This window comes from Bombus vancouverensis, chromosome 15, assembly GCF_051014615.1.
Source record: "Bombus vancouverensis nearcticus chromosome 15, iyBomVanc1_principal, whole genome shotgun sequence".
Classification (NCBI taxonomy): Eukaryota; Metazoa; Arthropoda; class Insecta; order Hymenoptera; family Apidae; genus Bombus; species Bombus vancouverensis.
In genome coordinates this window covers 6,690,596-6,711,495 of record NC_134925.1, presented here as the reverse complement: position 1 = coordinate 6,711,495, position 20,900 = coordinate 6,690,596, and the positions used below count along the sequence as shown (strand labels likewise).

Below are 20,900 nucleotides of genomic sequence, written 5' to 3'. Positions count from 1 at the left end.
TTTCCGATTTGCTGTGATTCAAGTTGATTTCGTTCGAAACATCTACGTATGCGTTAAGTTTCGATTATAATTATAAAGATATTGCTAAATATGGATGAGATAATACGACAGTAGTAAAAGATAATGGCACAGTTCGAGGATCGTTTCGTCGCTTTATAAAATTACTTTAAACTATATCTATCTTATTTTTAGATTTTCGAGTCTGATAAACTACAGCCAAACGCAGGTTTAAGAAGGCGATAGTTAATTTATCCTCCTAGACATCGGTCGAGGTTGAAATATAATTTAAAAAGTGGCCGAAGATCGAAGCGATCGTGTCTGAATCGAAGAGAATCGTTGCTGCTTTGTTCATTCTTTCTATATGAAATTTACACGTCAAGCTAAACTACATCAAACTCGTTTCACGTAAAACGTGACGAACATCGTTTTCTCGAACGTAATTAAGGTAGATCCGTGCTCAGAATGTCGCAGGAAGTAAATCAAGGTACCTTACGAAGGGTGAGTATTTTTAAATATTAACTCTACCCTTTATATTAGGTTATAGGTCCTCCTTTAACGTACAATTATTACAATAATTAATTATTTTAAATAATTGTATCTACCTTTCGATCGTCCTTTAACAAAATATAGAAAATTTCGTACTTTTTATTAAATAAAACAAAGCTCGTTCTTCCAGTTTAATTCGATTTAGCATCTTACGATTGTGTAGCATTAACGAGCCACTGACAGGTTCATTGACGTTTCAGGAATCTTCCGTGACGATTTCATACTTGCAAGAACTGGAGAAACACTTTTTCGAATTGGTCGCCCATGGGAATGTTCCGGACGTGAGGGAGTTTCTTGAAAATAATCCGCAATTCAATATCAACGCTATTGACTTTCAGGTAAGATTAATAGTGCGACGTTTTATCAACTTCATCGAAGAACTTAACGATTGAGTTATTAAATGTCGTGAAGGTGCCGTGTATTTTAATTCCTTTAGTACCTACCTTTAAGCAGAGTCTCTTCTAATTTTAATTTATCGATCGATCGTAAATTTACTAGTTTTTCAAGTATCACGTGATTGTAATATCGTTGCGTGCGAGACATTATCGGTTACACTAAAAATAATTCATCGTAGATTCAATAAATAACTCGCACTACAATCGTTATTAAAGCTTCCTTTCCAAACTTACATTAAGCGATCGTACAGAGATATGATTTATTATACATTGAAACACACGCATTTTTCGCGCCATCTTCGCTTAACATTCTTCACAAAATATCCCGAATCTCTGCAGTTCTCTGTACCACGTTCTGTATCAAGTTACTATGCGGATCTCATTAATCGGAAAATTATCGATCTGATCAGTATCAAATTTTTCCTCAAAATTATTCCATGATATTACGACGATGACGATATCCAATGATACGCACGATGCGATGATCGTTTACTGACTCTTCTCGTATACCAACTGCAAGCATGCAGTTTAAAACGTGTAGCAAAAATATAGTGGAAGATGGTGAAAAACAGCTTCCCTTTTCGTCGGAGCTCGTAAAGATCGCCGGATTTATCTGCTATCGCCGGTTTCCCACAACATAACCGTAAGTGGTGTCCGTCGTTTACGTGTCGATTCAGCAGAAGGCCGCAGGTAAAGTGGACACGCCGACTATTTCCTTCGTGTCACGGCTCCCCTTGACCCCTTTTCCCGAGATCATTTCCGATGATTTACGCGATGGGCCGTTCCTTTTCCGAAAAGTTCAAACAGCAACGCCGTCTCTTTGTCCAAATCGCAGCAAACTATCGATAAAATTGTGAAACGGAAGAGAGAGAAAGAGATGAAGAAACGAGAACAGAAGACAAGAACTGAGAAATATGGATATCACAGATGCAAAAGGGGATGGGGAAACGAAAGCGGAAATGAAGTTGTAGAAGCGAGACAGAATCAAAGAAGAAATGATAGGACAGAAGAGTATCGGTGAAACACGCAATGAGGAAGAATAGGGGGACGAAGAAACGAGGACAAGAGCAACGATGAAGATAAAATGGAAGATCGACGCAAATATACAGGGGGTGTTTCCAAGATCGTAGTACAATCGGAGAAGAAACGATTCTTCGAGTAACAGTAAGTCGAGAACGTAAAATACAATTCTCGGAAACGAAGCTTTGTATGAGAAAATTTTATTCTTACTTTCTGCTTACTTTCTCACGAGGAATCGCTCCTTTTTTCATTGTGTTGCGATTTCAGAAACGCCATGTATAACGAGGAAGAGAAAGAAGACGAAGAAACAAGAACAGGAGAAGAGAGCAAAAGAAGACAAGATCTCACTAGCGATGAAGTCGAAAGAAGAAATACAGTACGGACAAAAAAGTATCGATAATATACGGTGAGAAACAGAGAAATTCCAAAGAGACTGATCTAAGCCAGGAAACGTAAAAAGGAAGAGTATCGGCGAAACACAACAGAAGAAGAAGAGGAAGAGATCGAGGAAACAAAGAAGATAGACTAGAATCGACCAAACTACAGAATCAAAAACAACAAGATCAAACTAGAAAAAGAACTAGAAAATAAGGGAACAAGGAACTAAGGAGGAAAGTCAGAAGTCGACAAGTCTACGGAATCAAAAACGAGGGAAAGTGAGAAAAGCCAGGACTTGTGAACAAACAAGGTACAGAAGAAAAGAGCGAGAAAGCTGAGAGAAGAAAGAGCTGAATAAAAACGAAGAATCGAGAAATCCGGAAGAGAACGAGAAACGACAGAAGGTAGGAAAAGCCAAGTTTTACATTATCGGGGAAGCATACGAAAGAGAAGAACGAGAAGGCAAATAGAAGAAAGAGTGGAGGGAAACGAAGAGTCGACGAAACTCTTACGCAGAAGCACCGTAACCGAATGAGAAAAAGCAAGACGAGGTCTCGTTATCTCCGATCTTCACCCCGTCGAGATACACGTACCCCCCGTGGAATGTTACCCCCTCCTTCGGCAACGTTCGTGTCGTCCTCCTCTCTTCGGGGTTCCCAAAAAGCCCAACCCTCGTTTCGCTTTGAGCCGAGAAGACACCGCCACGGCCGATCGAGGACGAAAGCGAGAAAGAAGAAACCGTACAACGAAAGAGTGGAACAGAGGGAAGAGATGGGCGAGAGAAGTGAAGAGAAGGCCGAAGAAGAAGGAAGAGAAGAGAGGGAGGGGATAGGGCGCGAGAGAAACGGAACGAAAGAAGCGCTCTGGCACCGCTTTGCCTCCGTGTATCTACGGCCATATTTCAGGCCGTCCTTTACAAGACAATGGTTTCAGCCGAGGACCGATAAAAATTATTCAAATGACTGGTCCCGCTGTAAATTCCATCCGGGAATCCCCTTGCCGCCGCGTGTCCGCCGCGAGAGCCATCTTCCTCGTGAGCGTGCGCGTGCACTTTGGGAAGAACCTGGAGGATGCTCTCGTTTTTTGCATACGATATAATATTCGCGAAGACGTCAGGGCCAGCTGGAAAATTTGAGCGGCAGAGAAGGTTGCTTTATTTCATGTATTTTTTTAGGCTAGAACGGTAGTTGAATGGTGTTTTAATCAGATGAAGATAGATATTGTTAGAAGAGACGTGAAAGAGGAAATTTTCTATGTTGGTAGGTTATGGTATTCTGTTTTTCATATTATACGAGCAAATTCTTAATAGTTTTCGAGACATTTACGATTACGGCAGAATAATCGGTTCTTCAAAAAATCGACATAATACTCGTTGATGAAAATTCGAAAATCGACACTGTTTTACGATGCGTTCGAATCAAGGTTTCATTTTGATCGGCGTATTAAAATAATTGGACATTCTCCACGTTCTATTTATGAGAATATCCCGTTGCAGGAGCGGATACGTAATATCGTTAGAGATATACAAAATTACAGTTAAGCAGTCAGATACGTAAGAAGGTGAAGAATTTGACGATACGCTCGATGATAACGAGAATTGACGCTTGATATCCAAAAATTCCATTCAATTAAGAAAACTGGAGAGAACTCAGCATCTATCACGAGAACGTCGCAATAAATCGAGTTTCGATCAGCCTAAAACTTAATGTCATTTACTCATAGCAAAATACGAAAATAACGTGTTTCGTTGCACATTCCCAAGCTCTGCTTCTCTCTCAAGCACGATCCTTCCTCCTGCAATCCTTCTCGCAATAATTCTTCATAACTTGGCAACCATTAATCATCACCAAACGACCAAACAATCCCAAACAACAAATCACTCGCTCAAAGAACCTCACCGAAAGCCCACAAAAAGAATTGGCCAAACATGAAATTTAAATGAACCGCGCCATCGAACCACTCCGTTAGCAATAAATTCCCTTTTCCGCGCAAAATCAACCTATATATTTCGCCCCCTTCCCCTATCATTCCCTTATTTGACGTACGACGACTTCCACAAATACTGCGAATAAAACAGTCGGTGCCCTAATTGCTTCGACAGCGGAGACTCGTTCGTGTTTGTTCTGACGCGAAAAATCGGCAGCTGTGTCGAACTCGATTTTGGAAAAAGGCCTAGGAGGCGGCGTATATCACAAGGCGGGATCGTGTCGGTTTCACAGTGTCCCCTGGGAGACGGCCGAAAAGCCAGGATATCAGGAAATATTGTGACCGGTGTGTCGGCGGCAACAATGGAGTTAGCCCATTGTCGGTGGCCGCCTCTGTTAAACGCGCCGCAGATGGGCGACAAACGTCGTCGTCCCATTCTTCCTACGAAAAGGGACAGGGCCAAGATATCGAGGGCCAGGAAGCAAAAAGGAGGAAGATACAGGAACGAGAGAGAAAAAAGGGGAGCAGATATAGAGAAGTCGGAAAGTCGATTTCACGAGAACCAACAAGCGAACAGGAATTCCGTGATTCACGTGGAAATACGTGGAACGCCTTTTTGTGACACGCGTAAAACGATGGTCGGGCATTTCTGTCGTAGAACCAAGTCGATCGTCGTCGTTGTTGTTGAGTATTATGGACATTGTGTAAGGGAGCACGGAGAACGAGAGATCAGTACATACGATGGTTCACGAGAGTATTCTCGAACGCTTGTATTATAGAAATCTTTCAGGAATCAATGTATGTATGCTATAGAATCACGAATGTGTGAATTTTCTTTCTCTGATTGTGCATAGAAATTAGTCGAATGCCTTTTTCTTCTTCTTGGCTATAAATTAAAGAGACGAGCGTTGCGACTGGACTGCGGATCTTTATGAAATACATCTGGAATTTGACGATTAGATTCCGGCCAAGGGCAGGAAAGTGTCTATTTATGGTACTTGGACCGATAAAAGGGAGAGGAATGTGGTTTTTATGAGTCTTTTAGGGTCTTGGGAATCCTGTTATTTTAGGTTTATGAAAATTCTTCTTCTGTGTTCCTCTTTTACGTGTTTGGTAGATTATCTTCTATTAGGAACGGTTATTGACCTACGAAATTGTGAATGAAATTTGACGAACGCGAGTAAAGACGAAACGTCGAAATTTGTCATTCCTTCGTTTTCAAGGAAAATACGCCAAGTGAAAGCGTATTGGACGTCATCGAGGTGGAATCTCAGATCGAGTAAAACGCAAACCAGGTGAATATTGAGCAGGCAAACCTTCAACGTACGAAAGTAACGTAACAGATTACAGAATTGGAGACGCGTCAGATGCACCTCATAAAAGAAAAAATAAAAGAAAGATATGTGAAAATTTGTATCGCAATGAAATATACAAATCGCAGACCATTTCGACGATAACTGTATCTCTTTCTTCGTTATCACGTCAAAACATTCACGAAACATCGAACATAAAAAAAAGCACAAAAACAATTTCAAACCTCTTCCGACTTTTTTCCCACTATCTCGTAAAAAATTCCCAAAGTATCATATCAAACCATACAATATCCTCGAATACCATACCTTAAAAAATCTCTTAAAAAAAAAAACTAAAAACACCGATTACAAAAAAAAAAAAGCAATTCCAAACCTTTATACGCACCTGCTGCACACCGAAAGAAAGATACGTAAAAATTCGAAGGCTAAAAATGAACGAGATACGTCTGTAACAAGGTACACGTGTCACGAATGATTCTGAGCTTTCTCCCGAACGAAACACGAGATTCTTTTTTCTTTTTTTTCGCTAACGAGAGGTCATGGCCTTTTTTCAGGGTGTCACTGCGCTTCACATCGCGGTTAGTGACAGGAACACGCCAATGGTGGAGTATCTCCTGACTCATCCGGACATCGATCCGAGTGACGCGCATCTACACGCCATCAGGGACAACGAGATAAAAATCGCCATGATTATTTTGAACAAACTGAACGATCTGTCACCTGGATTGGAGTACGCCGGTATAACGCGAAGCGCCGATTTCCCGGACGAAGCCACGCCACTGGCGATCGCTGCTCAATACGGACACTTCGAGATGATCAGTATGCTTCGAAACAGGCTTCACTTCCTTCCGAAACCTCATCCGCCTAGCTGCAATTGCGTAGAGTGCAAGTAGGGAAAAAAAGAAAAAGAATTAATCAACGTTAAGAGTAAACGGACCCTTTTACGCAGAACCCTGTAGCAACTCACGATGATTCGAAAGTTAGAGAAAATCGTAGTCGAAACATTTTCATCTTCGACGAGATTCAGCTCCGCTCGCACTGGATACATTTTATTTCTGCTGTTTCTTCCACGATGCTTCTTCGCGGCTTGTTAAACGTAGCGTGTAACGTAACTAATATTATTTTAAATATTTACTTACTGTTCGTGGATGGGTATATTATATTATTCAGCAAATTCGGCTTCGGTTAACGAAGGAAGGTCCACGTCGGAGTCAAAGCGTTTTGAAGATATCTGTATCACCAACGATCCTATCGTCGCTGTTTAAATTATCATGAAAATGTAAACGACCCGAGAGAACGAGGCACCTCGTTTCTTGCAAATTTTTATGTTTTGTCTCTGATATGGATTAGCCAATCGACGAAAACATCGGTAGATTCGGAAAAGTATTCATAATGTTGAAATATCCACCGTGGATAACTTTCTTTGGATTTATTATTTTAAGAGGATTGGAGAATTCGTTTTGCCCGACCGACTGGTTTGGAAGTTTTCTGCAAAATAGCTATAAGACTAAGAAAGGATTGTAGCTTGATAATTTTAATAATTTTATAACGTAAGAGCTGTTCTATGGGTTTTTTTACGCGATAATTTTAAACGAAATTTTTTACGCGATAAGGATAACAACATCCTGGGAAATCTGTATACTACGCTCGACTAACTTTTTGTAATTTTCTGGGTTGAACAGGGTTCTGCATAACTGGGCCTGATTAACGCTTTGCGGTCCGAATTAAATCGAACGTTGAATTGTTCATCGTGATTTGTTCATGCTGAATACATTGGATTCAAAGACTGTTCTTAATTGTAAATTTTGATAACCAACGATTATGCCGCGGATCTTTACGCGTTTACGGAGAATCTGCGAAGAATTGTAGTTTCGTAGAAGAAGAACGAAAAGAGATTCGATCAAAGAAATGAAGTTAAACTATGTTCTTGTTCGATAGCGTAGAAGAGAACGAGAGAGGAGCGACATTCTTGCGATAGAGAGGATGCGATTATTCTCGTACAAGGCAGTAACAAATCCAGCGTACATATGTCAAATTGTCGACGATCCGATTTTGGAGGCGTTCAATTTGTCTTACGAGCTACGGAAAGCCGCCTCCTTCGTCAGAGAATTTTACCACGAATACATAGAACTCTCTGAGGTTATTTTCCTTTTGAAGATAAAAATCCATTGATCAGTGTGCCATTCTCCCAGGATAAATTTATCGTAGAACGTGTCATTCTCTTGGAATAAATTCTTATAAAATGTATCCTTCGTCTATCGAACAAGTTCTAACAGAATGTGTCGTTGTTTTCATAGAGCGTGATGCAGTTCGCGACCGATCTGATCGATTGCGCCAGAAGCGTGGACGAAGTAGAAGTCATCTTGAAACAGTCTACTGGATTTGCCCATTCGTATAAATTTATATACCCGAGGCTACTGTTCGCGCTGCACAATACGCAGAGAACCTTTGTGGCTCATCCTAATGTACAACAGGTTGTAGATAGTAATCAATACTTTGTAAACATACTTGTACACTATGTAGTAGTACTTTAGAAGAATGGCGTTAATTTAGCGAAAGAATTCTTAATTTCACGATGCCGGAACAATTAATTGTAAACGCGAGCTACGTCAGAGTGTCTTCATAATTATCGAGTAAAATTGTATCGTTTGACGAGAACTGCGTGACGATTCAAAATAGAGGTGTTTTAAAATAGCGAGAAATATACGTGAAGAATATTTCGCTAGAGAAATCCAAAGATTATTAGTCAAATTAGGAAGTTTTTTCCATTTCCAAACTTATATTTATGTTAATCGCAAGAATTATCGACTTTTAATATATATCTAAATATATTATACACAATTGAAAATGAAGCAATATAATGACGAGCATAAATAGCATCCCGCCCCAGTAAAAGTTAAACGTTAATATTACCATATTTGTTAATCCTCTGGTTAAAGACACGACGAAATTTCAATTTGCAGTTAATTACGAGCAAGTGGATCGACGGCTGGTACGAATGGAAGATCATGAACCCGTGGATGAAGTCTTTATTCATACTAATGCGAGTCTTCATGCTACCGGTGATTCTGGTAGTGGTTTTGGTCGCTCCGAATTCAAAGAGGTCGAAATTTTGGCAATCACCGGTCAACAAGTTTATTTCCTCCACCGCCAGCTACTTGGTGTTTCTGTTGATCGTTTTTCTTCAATCGAACGCAGACAAAACCGAACAGCTTCGTGGACCGCCTAACTCTGGTATACCCTATTACCTGATATCGACAGATCGAACAGAAATCGAACAGTAGCGCCTTGACTTCTCACCTCCGGCTGCTTCCTCAGTATACGTCTGGGTTTTGATAATTTACGTGATGTCGTACGCCTGGTCGTTGATTCGTATGTGCATAATACACGGACCGAAGAGATTCTTCGCTGGACCGTGGTATTGGTATGACTTTGTATGCCGACTAAATTCATCGACCAAATTCATATCGTCGATGGGCGACATTTAAAATGAAAATTACTTCGTGTAACATTTTATTTCCGTTTCACTTCGTAATCGTACCGCTTTTCATCTTCGTTTTACATCGTAATCGTACCGCTTTTCATCTTCGTTTTACTTCGTAATCGTACCGCTTTTCATCTTCGTCTTACTTCGTAATCGTATTACTTGCTATTACTTTGTATTACGTCGTATTACGTCGTATTACGTCGTATTATTTCGCATTACTTCGTATTACTTCCTCCTGTATGGCTTTTGTACATTAAAATTATCGAAATTTCTCAAGTTATGTCATATTCTATACAATCACTAGACTGCGCTCTTTATGAGATTTATGGGAAGTTTGACAGTGTAAAAATATACAGAATGCAGATAGTATGCAAAGATACGTATAAAATGTCCAATGTACAGCGCATGCTATGATATTTAGTGAGTTAAAGAGATCTAGATTTAGCTTCCACTCTTTCAGTTGCATTTTAAAAAATCTAAAGTTGCATACACATTCGCAGTCTAATAACGATATATAATGACAAAAGCATAGGACAAATAAGTTGCAATTATTTCTGTTTTATTTATTATCGAATTCGAACCGAAATCTGAAAACTTAAGGGAGTTACACGATCTTGTGTAACAACAACGAAACCAAGTGATTTTTATGAATTTTTCTTTGGACTAACTACTGATTATATGGAAATAGAGCTTTTGTAGTGATGATGTGAATAGATAGTCTTGGAATGCAATCTCAAGTATGTGATTTAAATGTAACTTCGTTTCGTTAAAACACTGACAAATATTAAAAATCGAAAATCGAAATATCAAAAGAACTTTCTTTGTGCAAAAGCATAACATTTTCTTCCATTTTCTATTCTCATTTCTTCATTCTTCTCGCGCGAAACTATTGTCAATTTTCCATTGATTAATTTGTCAATTATTCGATCGTTCGATCGAACGAGATCCCATTATGTCACACTATTTTTCTAGTAACAGTTCTGTATTACCACTTTAACGAAAAAAATTTGAAACGATGACAGGTTCGAGATGATCATGATATCCCTCTTTATTCTGACCTTCCTGTATTGGATAACTGCTGCGTTGGACGTGAGAATAAATGGTCAGCTCGAATTGGAGAGGAAATATTGGAACCAGTACGATCCCACATTGATCGCCGAAGGAATTTACTGTCTGGCAACGATAATGGCCTTCCTGAAATTATTGTACATCTGTCAGCTGGACTATCATCTGGGCCCACTTCAACTTTCTCTCGGGCAAATGATCAAGGACGTTGTCAAATTCATCATTCTCTTCAGCATAATCATTTTTGCATTTACCGCTGGTAATACTCGTAATTTATCAAAGTTTCTTTTTCTATAAGTCAACGCTTACTTTCTTCTTTGTATATCAGCTATACGATATTTCCAGTTTAAATTTATACCGAAAATAAAAATTATTTCTCTGGAAATATTCAACATAGAGCTTGTTCGATTTCGCGGGGTGAAATTAGACGAATAGTCGAATTAATAAAGCAATTGATGTTAAATAGAAATATATTGAGATTTATTCGGGAAATTTATTAAAGTTTGTCAAATAGAAAGTTTAAGTTCCTCTAATAAAGTTCGGTGTATTTAGTAAAGTTGGACAAAATTGACGCTGGAAAATATCTGATCTGTAAATTGTAAGCATAAGATTTGTTCGTCGATATTGTAGAAAATTAATAATGGAATTGTTTGTCATTGTCGCTCCTTTAGGCACGTGTAAACTTTATCAGTATTACGAGGATATGGTTCAAATCGACGATGAATCGAAAATCAAGACCCAACAGGTCAGCTCGTTCGTTAATTTCTCAGCCACCTTGAAGACTCTTTTCTGGGCACTTTTTTGCATGAGCCCCATCGAAAGCGCTGATGTGATAATTGAGAACCTTCCGGGGGAATCGGAGAACGAGACCATCATCAATCATCACACGTTCACGGAGGTTATCGGCTATATAGCCTTCGCCGGTAATACGCTTATCTAAATTTCCTTTTCGCTTCGTCGGGAAATCCAGATAAAGTTCACTTGAAATTCCAGTCTTTGTCTTCTAGAACGATATTTCCATTTATTAATCACTTTAAACTCTAACATTGTAGTTTGTAATTTATAACATTACCGATGGTCGTACCGTTTTAATATCTGACAAATAAAACTAAAGTAAAGTGAAATACTCATGAAAAATGGGGAAAAATAGGAAAAATAAATATGTATAGTTACATGATATTACGTTTAATTTTAACATTTACTTTACATTTACTTTTAATTTTTGTTCAATTTCTTAGAATAGAAAAATTTGTAATTTTTTCCTTTTAGGAGGAAGGCGGGATATAGGATAATATCTAAAAAATCTCCTGCTATTTTTCCACCTTCAGTTACTAGTGGAAAATGAGTAATAAACATCTAAAATCTTTTTACTGAACACAGTCTGTAACATACAAAATATAAAAGAGATCAAAGTACATTTAAAATACGCGAAAGGAGATACCACGTTAAAATGTGGATGACATTATGGGGAAGGAATACAAAACAATTTATTGCGGCTTTAATTAAATTTCATGTTAAATATCATTCTGCCTTCCAGTTTAATGAAACAGAAATATATGTATGAATTTCGCGTATAATTTATAGGTAGTTAAAGGATCGTTAATGTATTAAAATAAAGTAAATTTTAACATTTTCACGTATAATATAAATAATAAATCAAGAGAAAAATACCTTCCAAACATAAATGAGATAAATAATACATATATTATTTATCTTTTATTATTGATTTTTAAAACAAAACTTTCATTATATCATTTTTGGAAAATTATTCCCAAAAGTATCTTTCATTTAACAATATATTTTTGCTCTTCTTGTGCTCTGAATAACTCCACTGTGATTTCTCTTTTTCAGGATTCACCTTCATCGGTGTGATCGTGATACTGAACATGCTAATTGCATGCATGTCCAACACGTTGACGGAAGTCACAGAGAACGTGATCGTGGAATGGACATTCGGGCGAACTGAAGTTCGAAAGACAATCGATAGTTGCTTTTTAACTCGCAAACAGTAGATTCTAGGATCAAACTAATTAAATATCCGCTTTCCAGACTTACGTCGATTTCATGCTCACGACTACACTCCCACCGCCATTTAACATTATTCCAACGTACGTTGGTATTCAACCGATTGTCGAGTACCTGAAAATATGGCTGAAACCAACGTCAAACAAGCGTGCACGATGGGATCCACATCACTGTTTTTATATCGTTAGTAAATTTAGCATTTAGTAAAAGTTTCAGCGCTGTTAGTACAAATATACAAATAACGTTTTTGTATATTTTGTATCTTGAACAATTTGAAAGAAGACAAGCTTACCGCTTCTTTAGAAGTATCAGGTTGTCCGAAATGTAATGTCTCTTTCGTTTTATAAGGAAATAATAGATGCACGTTTTTGTTTTTATTTCCAGTAGAACAAAATGGATCATACGTGATTCAATAAAATAATATAAAACAGAAGATATCGTGCATCTATTTTTGTCTTATAAAAGGGAAAAAACTCTTGGGACAACCTGACACTTGCTTTTATTATTTGTGACCAAGAGTCTTCTACTAGTATATTGAAATGAGGAAATCGCAGGTCACTGAATCATTTATTATGGTCATAATTATGTTTTGTAAATATACATTTATCGATTAAGAAATTCTTTTTACGAAGAAGATCTTCTAACGTTGTTTAAACTGGACTTCGAATGAATTTTAAAACTTGTTCTTAATATGTATTTAAATTACATATGCAAGCTCCTTTAATTTAAGCTTGAGTTCGATTAGTCTGTTCAGAACACGCAATCCCTTTAACGATATTTCTTCTCGATACAAAATATTTCATAATATGAACATAATCGACGTAACGATGAATTTTAAATAACAATGAGCATCAATTGGGCACGAGAAGAAAAGAAAAGTTGCATAATCCTCTTGTCTTGCTGTTACAAATGAAGACTGCAAGGGAAGTACATCATAAATCACGTTTTCCATTTTTCACAGGAGAAAAGTTTCACAGTTCAGTAATTCCGTATTACCAAAATTGTTCCCTTACTTGATTTACACTCCATTTTCTTCACAATGTTAAAAAATGCCATTTGTCGTAATAAAATTAGAATAATTAAATCGCCTTTAAATTACCCTGGCTACCTTACAAAACATCGCCAATCTGTCGGCTAATTTGAAAAGAATTACATCTTTAAAAACGTATTTATGATGCTCCTCTTTCCTTCGATCTTCAAATATATTTTGCCGCTAAGAGCAGTGCATTCTCTGCTTGTTGGCAGGAAACTTTAACGGAGGAAAACAACGATGAGTTCTCGATAGTGATGTCCCAGTTGGTACAGCGTTACTTCCGGAAGAAGGATAAAAAAATGGAGGAGAACGAGGTGGAGAAGGTAACGAAAGAGATCGCGGAGCTGAGAAATCTTCTAAGAGACGCTCTCACCACTGTTTGATGAAACAATCAACGAGGCCAAATTGATTTCTATGAGCTTCCCGCCGAGCTACTTGACGAGCAACCGCGACTATCTTAACGCCGAACGAGCAAACAAAAACGTCGTCTTCTCTTCTCGCGCGACACGTGGGCGCGGAATCGTCGAACGAAGATCGTAATTAGCAGATAGATCGAAGAGAAATATCACAGTCTTGGGAAAACACTGGCAGTCTGCGCGTGAATTCAATTCACTGTATTGGCGAAGAGCGCAAAGCATTCGAAGAAAGAATTTCTTCCGGCTTCATCGATCCTCGAGATTCCTCGAAGGAATTCCACGCTCTTTTCTTATTCAAGATTCCTGCTTTTTGTTTGAATATCTTTGACGAGAACAGAGATTGAAATGTTGCGAAGGTCGTAGTTAAACGATGCAAGTAATAAGAAAACGATCGAAATTAAGGATAAAGATGAATTATTCTAATCAACTGTAGCTATAGCGGATGTCTTGTGCAATAAAACGTATTTTCAGTGCCGATGATTTGCCGATGTATTATTCATGCATAAATTCGGCCTTCTTATTATCATAGCACGTCCGGTTGTTTCAGCGAAATGGAAATTTTCCATTACTACGTGACGTTTTCATGATGTGGAAAGTCTGGAAATGTTATTAGCTTTGTTACGATGAAAACGTGAGCTCGTTTGATGCGTGCCATACATTACGCTGTAATAATATGTATACAGAAGGATACGTGTAATCCGTCATTGGCAAAATTCACACTCGTGCGAATCATTAAATTTACTTTTTTTTTTTGAACATTTACGGAATACTGTTCCTCCTTTCATGCAAGTTCAACCGTTGTCCACAACGTGTAATATCGTAGAAATTAGTCGTAGTTGACGGGAAAGGCGAATCTGTTGAATATATCTCCCCCGTTCCTTTTTCCAATTTTAAATTCAAATCCGAAAATAAATCTCTGGCCAGTAGTTTCATTGGTTTTATATATTTTCTTTTTTCTTTTTCCAGTTTCATAACATAAATTCTATAACGCAAATAGTACTTTAATTCCGTTCGGCGGAATACCGTTGCGTTTTACTCGCATATTCTATTTCTCTGTCCTATTTCGATTTCTGTTTGCCAGCTTCGCAAATAAATTCACCCAGCGTACACGGCGTCTCGTTGGAAACATTAATCGTGTTGAAAAATCCCATTAACGAAACGGTTGCAGCTTCTGTTACTGTAAGAATTCGCCGGTAGTATCGACATGAATTTATTTAGGACGTCAGCCGCCGCAAATGAAACAGAGAAACCACTTCCAGGATCCATCCATATCAACTAAGTGGGAGGAATCTAATCCTGTGGTCGTTGCGTGAAGCCTATTTCCTGTGGCGAGCCCGTGGATGAAAGAAAACGTATTTATACGAGGTAGGAAAGAACGCGCGCACTCTACCAGGAACATCTAGAAACCCCGTGAATAAGAGGGTTTAACGACCCTTCGCAGTCTTGCGGAATATTCAGGACCCTATGACGACGATTTTTCTGTCCGTCTTGTAAGAAAAGACGGCTTAAAAGCTCTTTCCGCTAGAGAGCTTCGCCTCTTCGGTTGTTTCGATCTCGAAAAGCGTAGCACAGCTACAGGGTGAAATATCCCTGGCGGAGAATTATGGGTAAAGAGCGATAATGTTGGCAGAAATTAAAATATTTGTCAAATACAGCGTGAAAGGAAATAGGAAAATTTATAACGTGCGTTAAAATTGAATGCACTTTTCGTCAAAATTACGCTTCTTAACGTATCAGGGGATAAAACGATGGAACCATAAAACATTGACATTGGGTAAAGAGCGATAATGCTGGCAGAAATTAAAATATTTGTCAAATACAGCGTGAAAGGAAATAGGAAAATTTATAACGTGCGTTAAAATTGAATGCACTTTTCGTCAAAATTACACTTCTTAACGTATCAGGGGATAAAACGATGGAACCATAAAACATTGACAGAAATTGAAATTTCTCAATCGGAATATATGTAGGTTTCTGATGTTGTAAAAACCATACTTGTTGATGTAGCAGAAAATACAACGGTGGGACCGTAACGTTGTCAAAAATTGAAATTTCTCAAGCGAAATATATAGTAGCTTTCAATTGTTGGAGAATCATGCTTGTTAATGTATTAGAGAATAAATCGATGAGACTGTAACGTTGACAGAAATTGAAATTTCTTAAAAACGATGTAGCTTTCTTTTGTTTGAAGAAATGAAAATTATATTAAGACCGAGAGTATGTTCTTTGGAAAAATTATAGCTCTATAACAAGGGATAATTCACAGCAATTAACATGATCGAAGAGTTGTCATAGAAGATATTTCAGATATAATTCATTCAGAATTTTTCTTCCTCTTCGTTAAATTTTAAGTGAATATTAATAAAACATAGCATTACATCGAAATGAAAAACCAGGGATAAATAGCTTACATTCCATCGAATAACCGAAAAGAAAATGTAAAATGTGAACTTTGTCATCTAACTCTTTTATCGATCGACCTTTCGATCGAACCACTTTCGACAAATAAATTTCTCGACGGAAGTCGCAATTCATTTTTCTTTCTTCCTTTATTAAATAGCATTATTTACGAAACAAAACTTGATGTTCAATTTTAGGAAAATGCCATTAACTTCTTCGCTCGTCGAACAATTCATTACATCGGCGAATGTCGGAGCTGCTGTACGTAATCAAATCAAAGGAAGAAACTTGGCTGTGGAAAACTTCTCGCCTCATAAAATATCGCCTCTCGATGGAATCCGTGAAATATTCTTTTAATTCCTGGCCGTATCAAACCAACGTGTCAACGTCAATTGCTCAACCCCTTCAACCGTCTCCGCCATGTTGAGAGCGCTTCGGGCAAATTGAAATCAACGTCGACGTAAAATGTAAACACCATTAACTGTAAAACGCTGTAACCAAGGGCAACGTATTCGCCGAGCGAGCAAACCCCCGGAAATCGTATCAATCGATCGACGTCAGGAGCCAGGTAATGATTTGAGAAAGAGAAAGGTAAAAAGTTTAAAAATAGAAAAAACAGATGAAGAAAGGAAAAACGTGTCACAGGAAGCATAATACGGGGATATAAGAATATAAACAGAGCACTCGAACGAATCGATACTCGAGCAGAAGTGAACCGAAGACTCGCCAGAGAAGTGAACTCGACCGTCTGAAATTGTCCTGGCGTCAGCTTTTTCTTTTTTCTTCGTTCTTCGTGACATAATATCAACATTTAAACAACGAAATTGGTCGCCCAGCTGGATAAGCGATATTCGATATAACGAGACGCGTTCGTGTATCCATTAGCTAGCCGTAATATTGTAGATGAGCCAACGTCATAAGTGACAGTAATCTAGGACGCTCGCCGCTTCCCTCGATTATTGCTTTATCGATAGAGCGTTCTTGACGCGAAAAGTTGCGATGGTTTCGCAATAGTTTGTATTAGATCACCGTTATATACGTAACAACATATTAGAATGATGAAGAAACAGTTACCGATATGGAGGATCATAGTGGCGCAGGTCAGCCCACTACTATTCCACGTAAAATAGATCTCGCAAAATTAGCCTGTTGATCGTTCTAAAACATTATTGTTGTTCCCATCCCTTGAAAAATGAACTATATTCTTTCACCTAAAATTTCACTTCCACGCACATACACACACACACACACACACACACGCCTCTTTATGTCATTTGTCGTTGGAGAATTTAAGTAGAAACTGCAGCATATTGCGTCGCATTCTTTGAACGAAGACGTAAAAATTGCTTGAAACAAACTTTCAGTCCTTCGAAGTTTCAAGTTGTTAGTCACATCTTTCCACGGCTACGTTAACCGCAGATATAAAATCGAGCGGACGAGATGAAGAAGAAGAGGGAAATAAGAGGGGCGAAAATAAAAAAAGAAAAGGAAAGACACAAATTAAAAAGGTCCACGCTGGCGATATTTCTCTCGATATTATCTCCGATGCATCAACGACCACGGCAATAATTCTCATTTATGAGCAACGCGTGTACGATATATAAAAGTCCGGCCACTTATTTCGCCGTTTGGCGTTCCGATCGACATTCGCGTCGCGCCAGCTTTCGCTTGGTGAAATATAAAACGACCGTGGAAAGGTGCATGTCACGCACGCCGCACCCCAAAGCTTCTCTCACACCCTCTAAATCCCGACCTCGCTTTGACGAGGTCACTACGCGCGCAATTCGACTCCTCAGAAATTGCCTCTTTTCCAGACGACCACACGATAGCAAGGATTACTGTTACCCGAGATAAGGGGCGGAAGAGACACTCGTTAAACGAGCGAGAAACTATGAACGAGGGATCTTGTTCGGTTCGAGAAAAAGGGAAGAGGGAGGAGCTTCCAATTGGCCAACTTATTGAACTGCGCGTAGGGTAATTATGGGAGAAATGGACTGGCATTTTCTTTTGCAATGAGCTCTGCCAGATAATATCGTGGAATTTATTAGTTACGAGATGCAGTACCGTGCAGACGATGCTTGCGACTTTACGAAACGAATCGACGATATTGTTAGTACATTTTTCAAGTGTTCGTAGCGAACGGTTGACTTGAAACGAACCAAGTTCCGAGAAAATCAACAGGCCTCGCTCGAGAAAGCTTCGAACTTCAAGCTGAACATTTAACGTGTAACTATTTTTCTAATACAAAAATATTGTACAATGTGTGCATTTTAACGAAGCAATAGAAAGTAGAGCATATTCCGCACGTTTTGTTCCAATTACAAGCGTAACTGCAGAAATCGTACCAATTGCGTGATGTAACAGCTTTCTGCAGATACGCGGAGGAATCCTTCTAAAATAAATTTTACCTCCAAATGGAAAGGATGTCGTTCCGCGTCTTCGTTTCAATGCGACAAAAAGAAACACACAGGGACAAGAAATAAAATAGAATACAAATAAGTATTCACCAGCGTTCCTCCACGACGGACGAACGATTTTAACCGACGACAGTGGCCAAGAGAATCTCGACGATCGGTTATAAAACGAAGAAACGATTAATGGATTGATGGAGAACATAGTAGAGCTAAAAGGATGACTATTAGTCAAAGGGACGCGAATCTGATTCGTTGTTTCTGATAGACCCAACACAGCCGTACGGATAACGTGTATCGGTCAAAAACTCGTCGGTATGTACAAATAAAACAATATAGGAACGCGTGACGATAAACGACAGGCAGATGACATTATTTGCGTGCCCCTATTGCCCGCCTCATTTGTCATTAATCATCTTTCCAGGCCTGCAGTAATTCGTGCTTCGTTAAACTCGTCAGTAGTATATCTCGTTACTGTTCAGACGAACTCGGCTACATCTAGTAGTAGCGGCTAGTAGAAATCAGACTGGCACGCGTATGTGCCATAAATATCGGACGACACTGATATTTCCAAGGGATATCGTTCGAATTAAATGGCTGGGAAATCATAAAAATATTTACGCGGCCTTCTGATCCGACTTGTTTTCATGCGCTACGATGCTTAATCGATATCGCCGCTGTTATAAGGACGGGCGAATGGAACAGCGTTAAAAAATAGACGACATCGAGTTTATAGGATTTATACACACGGTGAAAAAAATAATGCATTTCGTGGTTCACGCGAGATTGTTTAACGGGCGATTCAGAGGAAAAATGGAAAAATTTGATGCTTATTAGTGGTAAAGAAAAACCTGAAAAAAGCAGAGAAATAAGAATTAATATAAACGAAGCCGTTATTCAAATGGTTTGTACGGAATTGTTGAGAGTTTATAAATGTGCACTACTACTGTTTGTATTTTAATGATTGGGGAATGTCGTTCGTTTGTATTCTGGTTTCATTGGATTATTCACGAATAATTAAATGGGACGTGGTTTTTGTAAAGCTTTACAACGTTATGGCTCGGGTCTTTTTCGTAATTTAAATTTCCTTTATAAATTTAATCGTATGTTTCATTTGGGACTAAATCTAAAAAAAGAAATATTCCTATTATTTAGAATAGGATCCATAATTAATTTTAATTCTATTCGATTAATATCGACCCAAATTTCTTCGTTACATTTTTTTCACATCAAATATTTGTCGTTTTAATTATTCGATTTCTGACTCTCTTTCCAATATCAATTTTACGTAACAGTGTTATAACTCCAATACAATGATACAATATATAGAATATTAGATATATATTTACGAGAACCTCTAAACGGACTATAAATAAAAACAAAAAGTGACCTTGACACACAACAAGTTTAATTTAAAACAAAGTACAGCTCGAAGCCTTATCGCACATTTTAATCATCGTAATAAACTTTTACGCAAGTTCAATTTTGTTTGCATAACAAACTAATTCCACTCGGCATACTTTTAATGAAAACCTCTGCGAGCAATTCAATCGTCACTTGGAAAATTGATTCCGCTATGGTTTTCGAATTTTTACATTCCAGGTGAAGATTTTCCATATTAAAGGAAAACAAATAGCAACGAAACATTGAAACTAAAATTCTTGAAACCTTGACGATAAAAAAACTTGTCGAATATCGTTTTTGATGATAGAAAAACGACATTGACGATAGAAAAATGACACGGATAACATGCGTGGTTAAATAAAATTTCAATCTACAAATTAGAATCTTCCACGGAAATATGCAAACGAGAAATTGAATAAAACTCATCGTTTGATCTATGCATTTGTTAATTCTACTTCAAACATGCTATTTTATCCTCGTCCATCGTTCCTCGCATGCCTATACATATAAAAATTTAACGATTCTCGATTGAACCTTCTACGAATTTCAAATAAACCTTTGCCGTACATTCGCGATCTCCTAATGTAATGTCCAAAAATATGCAAACACGTGCCATATAATATTAGGTTGGAAACAATCGACGCCAAGTTCTAGTACGTGCTTGATCAAATTAGATAAGTGTAATTAATTATAAACTTTGGAGAGTAATAATTACAAAGTTCTGGCACGAACAACGGGACATTAATCCTGGTTGGGTACTAAATTGCTATTTAAATGTCGGATATTAAATTTACTATCGTACGAATTTGCTTTGTCGTTAGCTATTATAGCATTGCAAATTACAATTCTAAATTAAAAAATGTATCCCATTATGTACGGATGAACGCGTTTAATGTTTCAATATTTTACTTGAAACGTGATGATAAAACGATCAATCGTAAAATAGTAAAGTTAGTTTATAAAGTACGTTTATTATATCGTGAAATAACTTTTCAATAAAACACGAATTCTGCGAGAGTAAAATTTCCTTCGTTAAGCATAACATTTTTCAATTCTTTCTCATCGAAATTCAGGGTATTTC

General features: G+C 38.0%; 1 protein-coding gene across 1 annotated transcript; it reads left to right on the top strand.

Moving 5' to 3' along the window:
- The first annotated feature begins 462 nt into the window (after positions 1-462).
- Positions 463-13,690, top strand: LOC117157381 (short transient receptor potential channel 4). The gene is made up of 12 exons (XM_033335396.2): positions 463-498; positions 747-884; positions 6,133-6,467; positions 7,522-7,717; positions 7,876-8,052; positions 8,542-8,812; positions 8,897-9,002; positions 10,088-10,389; positions 10,802-11,053; positions 11,982-12,097; positions 12,180-12,338; positions 13,401-13,690. Exons 1-12 carry the CDS (start codon positions 463-465, stop codon positions 13,569-13,571), a joined length of 2,259 nt encoding a protein of 752 aa, XP_033191287.1. The 3' UTR covers positions 13,572-13,690.
- The last annotated feature ends 7,210 nt before the right edge of the window (positions 13,691-20,900 follow it).

What these genes read in the sequence shown, in the direction of transcription:
- LOC117157381 (XM_033335396.2), top strand. Translation starts at nt 463, where the DNA reads ATGTCGCAGGAAGTAAATCAAGGTACCTTACGAAGG. An exon ending in AATACATAGAACTCTCTGAG is followed by an intron (nt 7,718 to 7,875) that starts GTTATTTTCCTT and finishes TTGTTTTCATAG; the next exon opens with AGCGTGATGCAGTTCGCGAC. An exon ending in TTCGCTGGACCGTGGTATTG is followed by an intron (nt 9,003 to 10,087) that starts GTATGACTTTGT and finishes AAACGATGACAG; the next exon opens with GTTCGAGATGATCATGATAT.